Below are 18,286 nucleotides of genomic sequence, written 5' to 3'. Positions count from 1 at the left end.
CATTTAAGCTTAAGATGTGGAGTGAATCAATGCCTAAATCTTTTAAAAAATGGTATAGAAATTGCTCAGAATTTAGACTACTACAGGTCACATTGCCAGTCTCCAGAATTCTAATATTTTTGTGTTTCAGAATAGTGAATAAAAGGAAAATATACTTCATGTATTATAGTGTCAGCCTACCAAATGTGTCATTGCATTATAAGCAAAGCTACATAATTTGCAATAAGATATATCACTAAAATCCTATGCATCATTGCATCAGGTGACCATTGCACAAGGTCAGCTAGTTGACTGTACGAAATTGCAAGGTTTCTCTTCCTCCTCTCAAGTACAAATATTGGTCACTGTCAAAGTGTATCTGGTTAGTCAAGATTCAATATGTCATGGACAGTTCTCTGTTACCCAAAAAGGCATACCTTTAAAGAAGATCAAATGACTGAAGAAAGATTGCCATGGAGAAAAGTCCCATAAATTTTGCTTCAAAATAATGATTTTACATGTAGAAGTATAAGTTGTACTGAATAAAAATCAGATTTGGACAAGATTTTAAAACAGATAATTATGAAACATGGGTTCTACCTCTACATAAACTGTAATATGGCATGGAGGATTTTCAGCAATGCAGAGCTTATTGTACACATAAAGAAAGCAGAAACTTTTGCCTTCATGAATTTAAGAAACAGTAACCATAAAATTAAAATTCTACCTCTTAAAAATACTTTGAAGTTGTACTTTCAGTTTCTATTTCTACTAACCCACTGCCACACAGCAGCTGGGGGAAAATACCACAGACATGTTATTTGCATGTGAACAATGAATCACATTTGAAAAAAGGACTAGTTTGTATACACAGAATTTTTAATCTATCACTGATGAAAATTTATTGCCCTTAGAATTCTACAAAGACTGTCTTTTAACACATAATAGTTTGAATAGTTTGTGATTTCCTTTCATCAAGAAAGAGAAAAATGACCCTAAGTGGTTCTGTTTCTTTAAAACTACTATGGCATTTGACTGTTGCATTTCACAGGCACAATGAAGCAGATTTTAAACAAAAATAAAAATATACATTGATGGAATATTTCCACATCTGAGCTTTTTAAAGCCTGTGTCATGAACTCAATGATCTGTGAGACCTTGCCCAGGAGATCACAGATTCACCACTACTATACTGTTTGACACCACTGTTCTTTCTCAAATATGAAAATGCAGCATTACTCATCTAGGGTATTATTTAGAGTACTTGAAATCAGAACCTTATCTGTGCAATGCAAAAAGTCATCAGGATTTGTTTTATTTGGAAAGATCATAGGGCCAAAAGATAAAACTTCTACATAAAGATATATATTGTATTTTAGAAATAGAGCTTCAAGCACATTATGGAAATGTGTGGTCAGTGCTAACTGGAGGGACAGAAGAAACAATAATTAAAAAAAAAAAAAAAGCTTAGCTGAAAAAACAGAAATTATTTAATTAACTTGTATGGTATAAAGTGTTTCCTAGCTGCCTTTCAACAGTTTAGTTGAAATTAGGTGCCATATCCCCCCAGTAAAGGGGGATTCTCTGCCAATATTTTAAGTTCCCTTTGTGTGGTTTATCACAAGGAAAAAAAAAAAAGCAACTAAGATCTTGTGATGTGATCAGAAGCTCTCTGAGAGGCTTTTCAGAACAATAATTTTGCATAGCTGCTAGATGTTTTTGTTCCTATTTTTTTTTTAATTTTATTTGCATATTTCTGGCTCCAGCATCACAATAGAATAAATGCTGCAGATAAGATCACACATATTTAAGGTATAGCTATTTATATGCATACTGTATTGTCTTATTACAGGTACATACAGCTTCTTGATAAGCCAGTGGGAAAGAAAATCCAGCATTATTCCTTAGCCCTATTAATTAGAATAAGAGAATAAATTAGTTAAATTTATTAAAGTCTGAACCTCTGCAAGAAGGCTTTCCTCAGTATGTTTAATCTGAACATAATTCATTAGACAGTATATTAAGCAAACTAATACTTGGAGAGAATTTTATAATTTTCAGTACATATTTCAAGTGAACTGTCTCAACTCTCATCACCGTCCACAGTGTTTCAGCCCACAGTTGAAACAATGAAACAGCTGCTCAATGTACTTTATTTTAGAATTAATGGTTAACTTTTACTTCCCTATTTCTCTTCCTGGAGGTGGAATAACACTTTTCCTGGTATTGCTTAGGGTTCATCTTTCTGCTTAGGGTAGTTTAAATGAAAATGCTTTTTCCTCTTGTAAGCTGCAGCAAGAACATCATCAGCTGGCCAGGTTAGATCAAGCCAGACTATATTTCATGCAACAAAATATACTGAACCAAAGTCAATATTTAGGGATTGATGTTAATATTTAGCTATCATGCATACCTTTATTAATTCCTTCTCTCTTTTTAATATGTTTAAAATGAAAGCACTTCAGCACATTTGAATACTTTTTCCTGCTCCACACTCCTCTGTTTGCCATATCTCTGCAACATTGCAGCCGCCGTCCCACTCAGTACCTGGGCAGAGACGAGAACCCTGCCCAAGGATTGCTATGGCTGGGATATAACTGTAGGCACCGAAAGGGAGAGGGAAAGTTGTACCATGTCTGAGTTATGCTACCCTGTCCTTTTCCTCTGTCCTTTATTGCTTGATATAGTCGTCTGCCTGCTGGTTTGTAAAGGAGAGGATCTACTCACAATGAGAGCTTATATGTGGAAAACAACACCAAGCAATTTTTGGGGATCCAGTCTGCGTTTCATTTAGTGAAACGCCAAGCTTGCTATTGCCTCAATACTTTTCAGTAGTTCACTTTATTAGGCCCCACCTGCGAAGTGAAAAGGAATAAGATTATTGAAGAAAGCTTGCTCTTACTTGACAGGTTTTCAAGTAACAGATCTAATTATCATGCCATGAACTGACAATTTCATGGGATAATCTTCTGATAAATACTGTGTTAAAGCCAACACATTTTCTCATTATGGCAATTGGAATGGAAAAAATATTTTCCTTGCCATGGGCACATTAGAACATGGTCAGGCAGAAGCTGTGACAAAAATAGGTGGCAATTTTATTATAATTAAAGATAATATGTTCAGCTTCAAACATGAAATTGGAGAGCAATTCCTGCAGGCAGCTACTATCCACTACTTTTTGCAATTGTGTCATTTTAACAGGGCCACATGAGAATATGGTGTTCTTGGTGCTATGTGCTTGTTTTTATCTGTCTATGTATGTGCCCAACAATTTATTATTTGAACCTTTTTGGTTTCAACCTTACTTCCGTTGAGCAGATGTTTCACAGATACTTAAATTCTTAAAGGCTCATGAAAATATGAAGATGACTAGGGGAAGGGATCCCATACCTTCTGGATGAAGAACAGGCTGAAGAGTGAATTCAAGAGTTGTATGGCCTAAGAGACTCCACAATGGAGACAGCAAGATCTTTCATATGTGCCAGCCTGGGAGAAAAATTTCCTTGGAGCTCATAGTTAACCCCAAGGCAAAAATCTCTTGGTTTCAGTAGTTCTAGTTCTCATAAAGTTACTCGTTTATAAAGCATAGTAATATATTCTGTGGAACACACCAAGTGTAAGTAGCTGTCTGCCCTCCCATGCCCTCTCAATATCCATGTGATGTGGAGTCCCTTGCTTGGCCAGACGAGTCACTAGGTTGCCAGGACTTCCCATTTTCCTCAGAGGAGGTGTACTATATGCAAGCAATACCCAGTAACAGGGATATTGCCTGCAGCGAAAGCAAATCTTCATCTTAACTCCTTAACTTTCCTCTTTGATTTAGAACTAAACTAGATCTAAATGTCCAGCTTGATATCATTATATATTCTCTTTTCTAGAAAGATGACAGTTCCCAAGCGTGATAAAAGCACTATACTTACCAGCACTACATTCCCACCACTTTCGCACAAACACCAAGCAAAAATTGTCCGTGACAAGGAAGTGCAGATCCGATTCTCCTCCTATAGTCCTGCTTTCAGATAAGTGATCTACTAAAGTTTTTACTTTGCTAGTGTCACACAATCAGAATAAAAGTCTATGTGGAGGAGACACAGAGTGAGAATAAAAGGACAATATTCTGATTAACACAACCTTAGATCTTCATGTCATGAGGCCACAACATACGAAAAAAACTACTCTAGCCACAGCCTTCCTGAGATGATAATAGTCTGAATCTTCTCCGATGCTGATTCCAACACAAGCTATTACTGTTATGATACTGAACCTTTTAAACAAAAAGTTAGCGATGGTTTAAAGGACTATACGTGAAAGTGGTCTCTCGTCTCTTCAGTTGAACTTATTTTGCTGAAGAAGTGAGAGTGAAGGACCTGCTCACACGGGTGCTGAGTGCTGAGAAGCATTAATGTATTGCATTTATTTAAGACAGTGATAGTACTCTAGTTCTGGTATATCTTTTACTCTCAGCCCATTCACACCGCTATTGGATGTATCTCTTGTGGTTTCTCTGTGAAACAATATGTATGTCTATGAATTGGGATTATTAATACGTAACTCACAAAGGTAGGTTAGTTTAATTATATTATTGTTGGCCAGCAGAGATCTATTGGGTAATTTTGGGAAAGCATCAATACCTTTTTAACCACACAGCACTCATATATGTCAATTTTTATATTCAGAGCCATGTCCCATCAGGACAAGAATGTGAAAATGAATTCAGATGCCATGCTGTTGGGAAGGTGGAAATAAGCAGCGTTTTGACATCTCTCAAAGCCAGCTGGATAACTGCAACGTGCAGGTGTTTCCAAGAATCCCTGGCACGCCTTATGAATGCTGGATTATTTAGCTTTAGGTTTCCTGGCCAACATACACTCCTAACACTATGTCAAGAAAAGAAACATATCAGCTCATAGAATAATTCTTAAATCTCACTATGTCAGACAGTGGCAACTTTCTGAAGAAACTACTGATAACTATGGGGAAGAAAGAAAAATCCCAAGAGAAGGTGATTGTATATATGGATATGAACTGGCAACCTGATATACATGAGATGTTCAAACCCTTTGGATCAATTCTCTACAGTAAGTTGGCAATGCTTCGGGACTGAGAACTCTGTTTTCCTGTTGCTAGCAGTTGCCATGAATTTACTGGAAGCACTGACTCGTGCTTAATTAGTGGTGCCTTGAGTTATTTTTGTACTGTTTTTATGCATTTGTAGTATTTGCTGTTTTTAAGGCACATATTGTTCTTCCAAACATGTCACTGTAATCTGGCATAATAATTTTTCTGTAAGATATTGAAACCTGAAGAAAATATCTTTTCAATATCTTGTTTTGACTTAATTCCAAGCAGAAAAATCTATGGATGATAAGCTGCCCTCATATAAGTCAGTTAATCAAGTAATGGATTGGCTATTAACTAATACATGGAGTTGGCTCCACACCTATATTCCTTGGAGATAATGAAATGATACCTATTAATATGATTGTACATCTCTTTGTATTGAAATAGAAAACAACAGTTTTTCCCTCTGAAGGGAGAGCAGGAAAGTGTTAATGTCTTAAATCCACGACGAATCTCAGTGGAAAACATCTTTGCTTGTAGTGTTTGTTCACTACATGGTGCATGCTTCAGAAGGTGCTAAATCAGCAAAACTGCTGAATTTGAAATATTGGGAACATTCATCTGCCTCTGAATTCAGTTATGCTATGTGTAAAGATCCTGAATAGAATCTGATGGTGTAACATCAATGTGGAATTGCATATTAAACATACCTAACCTGTCATTAAAAACCTCTAATTACAGCCATCAGATGAGTCCCTGTGCTGCTACTTGTCATGCTACATGTATATTTCATTTTAATGGGAGAAGATAGTATTTCTGATTATGTCGCTTAATGTACAATATATGAAAGTTATGGGCCTGAACCTGTTCCCATGGAGGTCAATGACAGTTTTGCCATTGTCTTCAATTAGAGCAGGATGTGGTTTTATGACACGAGAGTTTCATTTGCATTAATTAATTTACTTAGTAGGTAATGAAAAATTTGAAAAAACAGCCCTCTGGCTCATGAGTTTGGCACTGTGTTTAATACTTTCATTAGGAATAATTGCATTGATAAACTTTAAAGCAGAAATGGTTAAGATGGCTCAGTGTATCAGGCAAAATCAAGCTTACCAGCAGTTGATTGGGAAGCCCTGAGACTGCTTTCTGTGTCCTAGCCTCATTTGCTTTTATTCTTTGCTGACCAAGTCTGGGATATCAAATCTTTAATGCTTAGTAGTGTAGATGGAAGGACGATAGTTTCATACTTTATCGGTTTATATGCTTTATACATCATGGAGGCACTTGCTTAGCAGAAACCATAGAACGGGCAGCTGGATTTTGTGTCTGCAGTCTCACTGGGAATGGCAAGGACAGATGGGTAATGAAGCTGAGGTGGTTCTTTCATATAGTTGGAGCCAGGGGCTACATTTCCATATAGAAGATCCATATAGATGTTTCTAAATGCAAACACAACTCTGCGGAAGTAGGCTTATATAGAGTGCTTTGATTCCTTAAATTAAAAGTAACATATCAGTCTCCTAAGTTTTTTATTTATGTATTTATTTATTTATTTTAGCTGTTAATGGCATCTGTTGTCTATAGCAGCAGCGGGCTCATGCCTGAGAAAAAAACAAGAAGCTGCGAAAATGGTGATGGAGTCAAGCAAGCAGGAACGATCTATGCCAACTGGTGGGGATGTAGGTTAGTCCTAAAATGCACAGTCTGAGTCTGAAGAATTACAAGGAATCCATACATACCACCTTGCACAGAAAGGTTAGGAACCAAATGATCTTCCAGTGAGCTAGTGACAGCTGGCGGACTTCACTGTCACTTCCTGGAGGGGTGGAATGAGCCAACAGTGGATACGCCTTTGGGATTTCTGGGAGCTGGCTGGGTTCCAGATTCTGCCACATAATTCCTGTGTCATCTTGGCAAAATCACTTCTCCTGTGCGCTGCTTCTACAGCCTGGGGGCAATAACTCTTCCTTACCTTGTGCAGTTTTTGTTTTGGTTGGTTTTGTAAGGTGCTTAGTTACCAAGTGTCGGGAGCCATAAAGTACCCAGATCAATTGAAAACCCGTCAGTCAGAGCTTGAAAACACATCAGTCTCTGTATTCGGAGCTTTTTATTAAATTAAGAAGAAAAAAAAAAAAGTGAGACAATATTGGCTTGGGGTCTGCTTGCCCCCGTTAGCATATTGCTATGATTGTCTTTGAATACTTTTAGCCAGGCATGCTGTAGTTTATGGACATTATTGTAGAAATACTTGCTGAGAAAAGCTATTTTATTAATTGAGTAGTCTCGCTGTAAACCATGTGATATCCCAGAAGACACTTTATAAATAAAGTCTATTTGCATCAGGACTTTTTCAAGGTTCTCTATTTTACAAAATAATAATTCACGGCTCTAACTAAATCCATCAACGTGAAGTTTATCAGCTGAACACTTTAATAAAACGGGAATAAATGCAATTTGTAGTGGAGACAACAAATGCTTCTTATTTGGCATGATATTTTGCATATCTAGGTATCACTTTAAAGAAGGTAATTGATGATGCTCCACTTTTACAGAAAAGGAATTTACATGGCAAGAAATGAGCCTATATATCTGCCTCAGTTTGATCAGTCCTTTTTACATGAGTCTGAGGAAGACTTTCACCTCTGCTTCCCAGAAGCAGTGCTGAATTCAGACTGCAAGAATAGTGATTTTGGTTGAAATTTTACGATATTTTCCTGATTTGTTACTGCTTGTGGCAATCATGTAAGAGTAGCAAATAAAAATAAAAAGCTAGGAATGCAGCAAGAAAAAATGCTGAGTTAAGCACACTGAGATAAAATTTCACTTATGTTATTTAAAAAAGAAAGATGGAGAGCTAATGCCTGTGCATATGATAAGACAGCTCTTGTCGGCTAGACTACAATTTGTCAGATATTCTTTTTTTAGGCTGATGGAAGCACTCTTCGAAAGTGCACTTAACTTTTAAAAAATAAAAACAATCTAGCAGCACCTTTTAACTTTTTAAACTCAGCTTATTTCTTCACTAACATTTAGTGGAAGGCACTCGGCTCACAGAGTCGTTTTTAGTAGCATGTGTCTTTGAGAAATCCCACTTGTTTAGGAAATTCTTTATCTTTATTTCAGTTAAAAATTGTCAATTCAGAGGTTGCAAGCCAGTATTCTGTAGCTTACTATAGGAATTTTATTTAGATTTTACCCAGATTTTGATTCAGTTCTGTTTTAAACCAAAGTGACTATTTTATTTCTTTTGTGAAGGGAAATGCAGCACTACATAGGAAGGTTTTGCAATTCTGGAAACCCATTTTTTCCTGTAAATATATTGTTATTGCTACTTGTACAATTTACAGAAGGAACTTTAAAAGGGGGATTGCCCTGCTGTTCACAAAACACGTGATACTGGCAGGAAGGAACACTTATTCTGGCTGTGCCTCCAGGCTTCTGCCAATTTTTGTCCACTTTACCTCTGAACCTCGAAAGTAACAAGTTTTGCTTGGTTACCCAACGAAAAGTGTCCTGGTATTGATTTCTCCCTAAAATCTAATTGTTAGCTTCAAACAAAAAAGAGAGATACAGCCTTCAGATATTAACTTCTTAAAATCTTGGTGAAATGCAGCTGCTGGATGAAGGACAGAGAGCTAAGATGATGATGCCACAGAGGCTCAGCAGGTACCTATTCAGTTTGGGTTGCAGGCTGGTCAACCAGCAGAAGGGTGCTGACAGCCCAAACAGCACAGCAATTCCTCCAAACTGGTGATAGGAAACGTTGTCTCCTTGCTGAAGGAATAAGGAGCATGGAAGGAGAAAAAGGCGGCAGTGGCTCACGTGATAGTTGGTGATTTAAGGCACAGGGGACTGAAGTGATGTTATTGCAACAGGAAAGTGATAAAGGATACGAATATATAAATTAATGGAAAAGTATTTTTCATTCATTTCATTACCTTTGGTATAACTTGTTTAAAACATGACTGGATGCATTATAACATAGATAATAAAAGGCTAAAATAACTAGAAAGAAAACAAAAAATTACATTAAAGTTTACCTAGATTTTCTTTCATCTACTTTTTGAAGAATGAGGAAGGAATTTTGCTTTTACTTTCGGAGAATGCAATAGGATGGTTAGGCATGTTTAGTCATCTTTGAGTTATTAAGACCTTTCATTGCTCCAAAATATTCATTAGATATCCAGGTTAAAATGGGGGAAAATAAAAGTTTATGTAAGATCTATATTATTAACTCAAGTCAAACAGGGCTTCTCTCTCTACCTTCTTCCTACACCCATGCTCAGCCGCAGACAACCCATCAGTTCATCTCTATACATCCTGAAAAGGAGACATGGGCAGAGGAAGATTCTTCTTTCCTCTGATATTTCTTTTTAAGATGTCTGAGAACAAAGGGCTAGACACAAAAAGGAACAAATGGATTTAGTATGACCTGAAATCTTACAACTCTTTGTCAGCTGGTTGTCTCCATAACTCCATTGGAGCTATCTGAATGATGAACAGTGGAGGACTTTTTTTTTGTGGTACTTGGGGAGTTATCTTTGGCTCACTTTCATAGGCTTTAGCAAGACAAAATGTCCACTGAAATCTTATACCTGTGCCAAAACTAACTTTCAGGATGTTCCATTTGAATCTACCCAGCTGGAAAATCACCTCAAAACAGGATCTTAGTGAAATTCTGAAGCTTATATCTGACGAGAGCTTTCTTAATGAAACTTTCTTTTAAAAAGAGACTGAACTTGTCCTTGACAGGCTACAGAACATTTTTTTTTTTTATGTAGTAAAATATTGGATAGTGTGTAATACTATCCAAACTAATGGATACTCAGGTAAAAAGAAATGTTTACGCAAAAATGTTCCCTACAACAGGTAGTGTTTAGATAACATTATTTAAAGTTATATTTATTATCCTATAGTTTTGATTATATAAACACCAATCTTTCTTTGCAGAGATAATTGCTAGGCAAAGTTAGACACTGGTGAAATATATTAGAGTACAAATAAGTAAATTGTGTAGGGGAATCATTCTCAGTCTTTTCCATGTCAGTACCTCTCTGTGATGTTCTAGCTGGAAGAACATGGAAAGAGAAAGGAATGACTTGTGTTTCTTGACGTGTTTCTAAGCCTGTTGGAAACTGCTGTCCTCAGGCTGACATCTCAAAATATGTTAGGTTTACAGAAAGCAACATTTAGAGACAGACACTACTTCATAAACGGCAAATCACCTTCACCAGGAGAAGTTTATTGGTTTTGTAACACTGAACATATACAACAGTAACACCAAAGTCTTCAAATGATGTAGAAAAAAAGGTTGCTGTAGCAACTTTTCATCATGAAACTAACAAAAAAAACCAAGCACTTGGTGTTCAAAACTCCTACATTCTCTCTGAGTACATTTTCAGTTCTATTTGTGATAACCACTGCAACCCATAAACTGAAGAGTGTGTTCAGCTCTTGCTCAATGGACTGAATTCAATGGGCTGGATTCTAAGTGCAAGACCATTTTTCCACATCTTAACAAAGTACAGCCAATGCAAGCCAACTGTGCACACAACACTTGAAAGCTTAAAAGACGTTTTTTTCTGTGTAAGATGCCTTTAAGAAGACAGCAAAATAGGAAGCTTTCATGGAGATGGGTGCTGAGTCAAAGAGGATACATGGAATTTTATCCAGTTGTTAGCTTTTCTTTACGCTTCAAAGTTAATTTAGAAACTTATTCTCAAAACAAGTGCTGTGATGTCCTGGATGTATCTCTGACTGTGAGGAAATCATTTTAACTTGAGCAGCAGTAGCAAATCCTAACAAAACATTAATTATCTTTTGCCAGAGGGCAAAGGGTACAAAATATGTTTTTCTACTGTTAGAGACACCAGAGCTTTTCTTCAGTGCAGTGACCATGGCTAAAATGCATAAAGAGTTACTATGTTTAGAGCACTCTCCTTCAATGACACAATTTTCTGATTTTTTTTTAAACCCAGAACTTTCTGAGTTTCTTTGTAAAGAAAGTGCTTCTGTAAAGAAAGTCTGTGCTCCTTCCGTTTAACAACTATATATGCATGCCAGAAATCGTTGCCAGCCACTGTTTAATGTAATTAAATAATTAAAAAATATAAATATTCTGATTATTGACTAGCTATATTGTTTCAAATCTGCCAAAAGAAGACAGACAGCCAACAGGGGATGAACAGATGAGAATACTGAGTAGCCTCAACAAGCCTACTGCCTGCCTGTGTGAAACAGTCCAGGGTGCATGCACTGTAATCTGATTAATTTTCTATTAAAGGACATGCAGAGAACAAGCAGCAGCTGTACATGGGTCCTGTCCGCTTTTTAACCTAGAATTTAAGTTTTAAAAGCATGGCTGCAGAGAAGTGGAACATTTCATGGAAAAATGCCCCATTTCCCAGTACGCTGGAGATGTCAGATGTCTTCAGCGAGGCAGGGTGGTGGTGATGTTGCTCCTGAATGGGAAACTTTCTTCTTTCTGCAGCTGTATTACTACGGGCTCCCTGCAGATGAGATGGAGGCTGCCCCTCATGAACTCCGTTTTCATAGCTCTCCCCACATGGAAGGACAATAAACTTGTGTGCATTCCCTGTGGTGCCGCTACCCACACATCAAGAATCCCTGATCTATGTGCCTGATCAGGCGATGCAGTATGTCTGGTTTTGATGAGGCACAAGCTGTGGAATCCTCAGAAAACAGGCTGAAATGGCTCTGAAGCCAGATATGCTTCAATGAAGGAGTCTGTTTTGAATTATGCTTCCTATTAGCGGTAGATTTAAAAATTAGGGAACTAAGAGTAAATCTGGAACTCGACGAGGCTTAAAATAGGCCTGGGTCACAACTCTTGCTAGCTGTGTGATGGGCTGGTCTTCAGTGCAACAATGAGGTCTTTAAGGAAACAAGTAGAAAAAGCAGGATGACTAGCGTGGGATGTGGGAAATAATAAAGGTAAGTTATTTCTTCTCATTTTATGTTCTGAAACCCAGGAAAAGCTCATATGAATGGTAAACATATGGAATATATTATCAGGAAAAGTGATCTCAAAACAAGACTACAACAGAGTTCAAGTGACACCCTTGACTCATTTCTGGAACAGAAATGGATGGAGCCATAAAGTCAACATAAGAAAGCAGGATTAAAGTTAACCCGAAAAAGGGCAAGTAAATTAGACTGGAAGCCATTTTCCTGTTCCTTATGGCAGCTTCCCAAGACTGCACATCTGAAATGTGTAATTTAACATAAGCCCTAAGAGCCCTCACTGCCAACTACAGAAAATTAATCAACCATATTCTTGGAATGCCTAAGTAGTTGGTATTTATACAAATACAAAAAGGCAAGATCTACATATACACATATACACATTCATGTTTATTTTGAAATTAAGAGAACTAACATAAAAATGATTGTGCAACATTATACAGGTCAGTTAGTTAACTGCTTGAGTTTCAGTCAAGATGGCCATAAAATCAGGTAATAAAGCTGCAATGCTTTGAAAATCCAGATGTATTTGAAACGAGTTGCTCTATGGAATTAAGAGATATGAGAGGTCGGGAGAACGATACAATCTAACACCATGTCTACACTGCAGACTTCTGCTGGCATAGCTACATCAGCCAAAGTACGAAACTGTTTAATACCTGACGGATACAGCTGTACTGCCAGCTGTGCCACAAGTGTTAATGCAGTTATGCTGGTGCAAAGGTGAAATTTCATAAATAGTACTTTTCCCTGCTGTTTTTTCTACCCCAGTATGATACACAGATGTGCTAACATAACTGCAGCTCTAACACAAACAGTTCCTTTAGTAACAACAGAGATATAGCCAAAACCACTGAGGTCACGGAAGCACATGCTAGTAGTTTACTTTGACTATTTCTACACTAAACACATTACATCACTTGCGTGTTCCAAATACAGATGAGTAGCCATTTGCTGGCAAACACACCAAAGCTGGCCCCGTGAGGAAAATAATCCTAAATCGGCCCAGCTGTGGCACTCAGCGATAACACCCCTCCCTACACACCTGAGCTGGTGGATACCAAGAGGCCAACCCCAGCCACTCGCCATCGCTCATTTCATTGCCTGCCCCATGTGTGCGTGTGATTCCCTCCTCCCAAGCGCTGTCTTTATTGCCCCAGCTCCTGCTGTTGTCCCCATTGCTGTCCCCAGGCCCCGAGACTCAAAATAGCGGCAGACTGTGAGGAGAGCAGGGCAGCCCGCGGGGCCCTGCCGGACACCAGGGACGGGATCATCTCCCTCATTCCCTCAGCAGCGCTGAGCGTTCCCACAGGCGGCCTGAGGCCCGCACCGTGCCCCGAGCGAGGGTTGAAAGGACGTTTGGGAGAAATGGGACAAATCTTTATCCCTCTTCGCAGCCGCCGAGCCCAGGCCCGACGGGGTGAGGGCACGGAACCTCCTGCCCTCAGCTTGGGAAATAGGGGGCAACCAACGGGCCAATCAGAGAGCGACTTCCGGACATCTCGTCCAATCATCAACCTCCTGCGGGCTTCAGGGCGGAGGCGGGCAGACGACTAACGCTGGGCGCCATGCTTGTTTCTGGCAAGGAGCGACGTGCCCGCACGGCGCCCTTACGCAACATGTCCGCCAGCACAGGCGGGGGCGTTGCTACGGGGAACACCCGGCAGCGGGTCGGTGGCCTCGGAGGGCGGGGCGAAACGAAGAGGGGGGCGTGGCCCCGCGGCGAGGCCCCGCCCCTCGGAGCCGGTGTGGGCGGGGCCTCCGCTTCCTGCCCGTCGGGGCCGGGCGGGTGCCCGCGCCCCAGGCCAGCGGCCCCGCCCCGCCCGCGGGGTGTCCGCGCCCCGCCCGCAGCATGCAGGGCGCCGCCGCCATCCCCGGGGACGTCCGCGGCCTCCTGGCAGGTACGGACGGACCGACGGACGGAGGGACGGACCGACGGACGGAAGGAGGGAGGAGGGAGGAGGGCTGGCTTCCCGGGGGGCGGGCCGGCGGGCTGTGCCGGGAGCGGCACCGGCACCGGGAGCGGGGCGGCCCCCGGGGGGTGCCGCTGCACCCTCCTCGCACCGGGGATCGGCCCCGACGGCGCTGGGCGGCACCGGGAAGGGGAAGGGGAGGCACGGAGCTCCCTGCCCTGCTGTGCTGCGGAGCCCCCCGCTCACTTCCAGCTCTGTTTTTTAATTTTTTTTTTGGGGAAAAAAAATATCCCTAAAAGTCTTGAAACTGCCCCGAAACGGTTCCGGTTTGAGCGGGAGAGGCTCCTTCCTTGTGACAACTTCTGTTTCTGCCGCAGGAACTTGCACAGTTGAGGCTAAGCCGCGCATGTTGGCCGTGCCTTCAAGATCTTGTTAACAAGGCTGAGCACCTGCTGGGTCCAGGGGCTCCTCGCCTTTGGAAACCGGTCATTTTTAAACACTTGGGTGGTCAGAATTAGTGCTTGAAATGCTTTGCTCTCACCTCTCAATCCCACCTTGAAAGCACTTCTGCCAACTCTCCCTAAGAGTTTCGGTAGCCGCTGTTCCCAAGAACGTTACTTGGAGATCGTGCCACCTGTAGTAACGTCCGCAGGGAAGGCCACCAGCAGAAAACGAAGCTTTTGGTGATTTCTCGTCATGGGATAGATTCTTAATAACAGAAAAGCCCTAGAGAGCTCTTCCAGCCCTCTGTGGTTTCCGTGGTGTTGCAGTGTCCTGGAGCTTGTGCTCGCATGAAGTTTTTGTCTGGTTCAGAGCTACTTTTGCTGGGTGAAGTCGCTCCGAGAAACTCTTTTGGGGGAGGCTGATATGATGCAGACGGGATAATTTCAAACTTTTTCTTTTTTGTCATGGTGCCTCATCTATAAAACTTGGCCTTCTCCTTGTCTTTTTCCAGTCTGCCATGGAAAAAGTGTTACAAAAGTTTAGGTTTTGAAGCGGAACTGAGAAAATTGCTCTAAGCAGCCTGCTCTAGGGAACCTGCTTTGGCAGGGGGGTTGGACCCGATGATCTCTTGAGGTCCCTTCCAACCTCTTCAATTCTGTCATTCTGTGAAAACACCTATTTTCTCCCAAGAGGGATGTGTGTGTGTTCTGTCAGAGTCACTCGCTGTGATCAGCGGCCTAAGTTATGCCTAGGTATCTGGTGTTTGTACTCTAAGTACAGCTTTAGCTTTTCTGGAAAAAAATGAGATGTGTTCATTAATGCCATCCATAATCGCGAATGGAATGATTTACCAATGATCTTTAAATCTTTTGTCATTATTATGGTAGCATAAATGCTACACAATAAGTTTCTATAAGCATAACGCTATTTTCAATTTAATTTACATTCACATGCAATTTTGGCTTGGGACTTGATGCAAAATGAGCTTAACACTTGTTAATTTTATGACGGTGAAATTATAGAGCAAACAGAAACCTAGCAGAGTGGAGATGGGGAAGTGAGGAACAAATAATAGTTTGCAACTTCTAAGCCCTACTTGCAGAATTATAGAAGGGAAACAAATGTATGGATAATTACAGTTATGCAATGTAAAAATTCAATAACCTGATTCTGTTTGTCAAAAACAAAGACTGACTTTTTACAGTTAGTGTGTTAACACCCTCCATTAATTGTTACAAGTAAAGTTTTGTGAAATTAGAGTAGTTCAAATGGTATGAGCAGTTCATTTGTGGCCACATTTAGGTTCTGGTAATCTTTATTTATGCAGTGCCCTGCTGCTTTTTGCCCGAACTATTCACGTACTGAAGATGTATGATAATGGAGGAAGGAAGGGAGCTCTGTCATATCTTTGCTATTCATTAAGCATCCCTTATACAATACAAAGACTGCAGTGAATAGATAGTTACTCATTTCTGCATGCTCTTCTTCAAGGGTGCTTCTTAATGTATTATTTTAATGGCTCACAGGTATTGATTCAACACCTCTTTGAGATGAGAGAATATTGTTTTCCCGTCGGTAAAATTAGTGTAATAAACAAGATGTGATCTGGGGTCACAAAAATAATCAATGGTGGAACAGAAGTAGAATTCAGATTCACCTGCCTCCGTGCTGTGCTGGTTTCTCCAGAAAATAATGTCAGTTGGATGTCTCTATTCAGCGGCCATTATGAGTGCCTGGCACTTTTTCATATCAAGTTCTGTCGAGAACATGCAGTTGATGTCTAGTGTCAGGCACCTTTTTTTTAGCCCGATGTTCGTAGAGCAGAGAGGCAGTGACAGATAGAAAATCTCATAAATATTGTGCTTTTTCCCCATCTTAGGGCTTTTTGCCTGCTTTTCCCAACTTCAGCAACAAATGGAGTAGCGATCATATGGATTTCCTTATCCCTGCTTGGCCTTGATTGATTGTTGGAGAACTGTCCGCCCCCTATGCTGAACAAGTAGGGGTCCTACTGGAAAACATGCTAAGTGCTCCTGTAGTTAAACATGGTGATAATGGGAATAAACACGCCAGGGGATGAATTAAAGTTGCACAGGAAACTTTCTGACTCGTGAGTGCTTTACTTTGAACCCAAACAATATTATATCTTCAACACAAAAACAAATTCTGTCACACATGCTGGCAGGGTCACTGTAGCTGCATGTCAGTGGCGCTGAAATGTTCCAGGCAGAAGCACAGCTTGAGCTCAGGGCTAACCACATTAGTTGGAAGCAGGAGGAAACTGTTTCTGTAAAGCTTAAGGGGAAAGGTCAGTGAGGCAATGGGCTTATTGCAGAGGATTGTTGGGATTTCACAATCCCATCTTCTCATCTCTGGCTTGCTTAAGTGGTGGGAGGGAAACACTGGAAGCAGAAACAGGGTCCTCTGGTCACAAGTTGAACTTCTGGTGAGGGGAGAAAGTCGTCTTGTTGCTCTCGTATCTCTCTCTCTTTACACCTGGGAGGTGTGCGGTAGTGTATCAAACTTCTTCATACCCCACCTGCGTCTCTGCACCTTCCAGATGATGCTTGAGGTTTTGGGATTTAGTGAAGGAAGCCCAGTTTTTTCTTCTTTTGAAAAGGTATCCTGTGTGTGTGTGTTCAGGATCTCTTTGTGGATGCTTGGCAGAGTGGGATGTTACTTGTTATATTTTTTTTCTTGCTGTCAAATTATGAATGGTTATGTTGGAGGCCCCTGCTCTTTTTTTTTTTTTTTCCTTACTTCTTGATGCACATTCTAAGTTTTGGCCTGTTCACAGCTGAGAAGGGCTTCAGAGGCTGCTTTTTCCCCAGAGGCATATTATTTCTTCTGTAACATAAATCAGACTGGTTGCTTCAGTCATTTAGATAGAAGAAAAAAACTAATTTTTTCATTTGTGGAGATTTAGTTGGAGGAGTTGAGAATGCTTTATTTTGTAAGTTTTTGGTGGTGTCGTGCTATTTAGATATATGTAGCATTTTTATCTTTTCCACTTATCTTCATGACATCCATGATTATAGTAAGGGTCTTACTGATTTTTTTTTTCAGTTCTCCTTTTGCACTTTTCAGCGTTTCTAGTTTGAATTTCTGTATTCATATATTAAAAGTTATAAAGATTTTTTTTTTTTCATCAGGAAAATGGAATGAAACCCTTTTTCTAGTTCGTATAGAGATGGGAAAGTTCTATATCCATTTTTCCTTGTTCTACAAAAAAAAAAGAAAAAAAATCTGTTCTTGCCTTCGAGACTGTCTCCACTGAAACATTATTCAGTTTGTTTAAATGCTTGGTTGTATTATCCAAATTGCCTTATTTCATGATTCTGTGATTCTAAACTTTTCTCCAAATTAATATTTGTTTTGCCCACTTGTCTCATTGCACCCTGGAAACAGCATGCAGAAGGGTGCAAGGTGAGAAAACCATGAGATGGTAGATCCAGTGCATGAGTCAAGAAAGCTTACTTATGCTTACCTCTTATTTCTGAGCGCTACAGTAGTTATATTTACCCCTGATGCCCAGAAAACTAGCTGTCCTTATTGACCTCCTTGTCTGCTGTTGCTGGGCTTGCTCCTTATGTTCCTATCATAACAAATAATACCTAGGTACAGCATAGCTCTTCTTCACTGGCTGGCTTGATTTTTAAAATGATGCTCTCATTTAAAACTTTACCTGTCTATGTTTTAAAGTATCATTTTCCTATTTCCATGGCTTTAATGAGTGCTGGTTCTTGCTGAAGAATCCATCTTTAGACGATAAACCAGGGCGATTATAGACGTTTTCGAACTAGACAAGTATTTACAGCTTTGGTAATATATATGCATTTCAATAGTAATAGAATAAGAATAGAAACAGTGAGGTGAAAAAATGCATGGAGGCATTCCTGGTA

General features: G+C 40.1%; 1 protein-coding gene across 1 annotated transcript in view; it reads left to right on the top strand.

The window, feature by feature from the left end:
* Window positions 1-13,399: 13,399 nt before the first annotated feature.
* Window positions 13,400-18,286, top strand: part of SKAP2 (src kinase associated phosphoprotein 2) — a 115,226-nt gene continuing 110,339 nt past the window's right edge. The window contains exon 1 of the mRNA XM_080582199.1: window positions 13,400-13,928. Within this exon, the coding sequence (XP_080438325.1) occupies window positions 13,880-13,928 (49 nt within the window). The 5' untranslated portion in view covers window positions 13,400-13,879. The remainder of the gene's footprint in view (window positions 13,929-18,286) is intronic.

The sequence above is a fragment of the Anser brachyrhynchus genome (assembly GCF_964034855.1).
Source record: "Anser brachyrhynchus genome assembly, chromosome: 2".
In the NCBI taxonomy this organism is placed as follows: domain Eukaryota; kingdom Metazoa; phylum Chordata; class Aves; order Anseriformes; family Anatidae; genus Anser; species Anser brachyrhynchus.
This window is presented reverse-complemented; position numbering and strand designations above follow the sequence as displayed.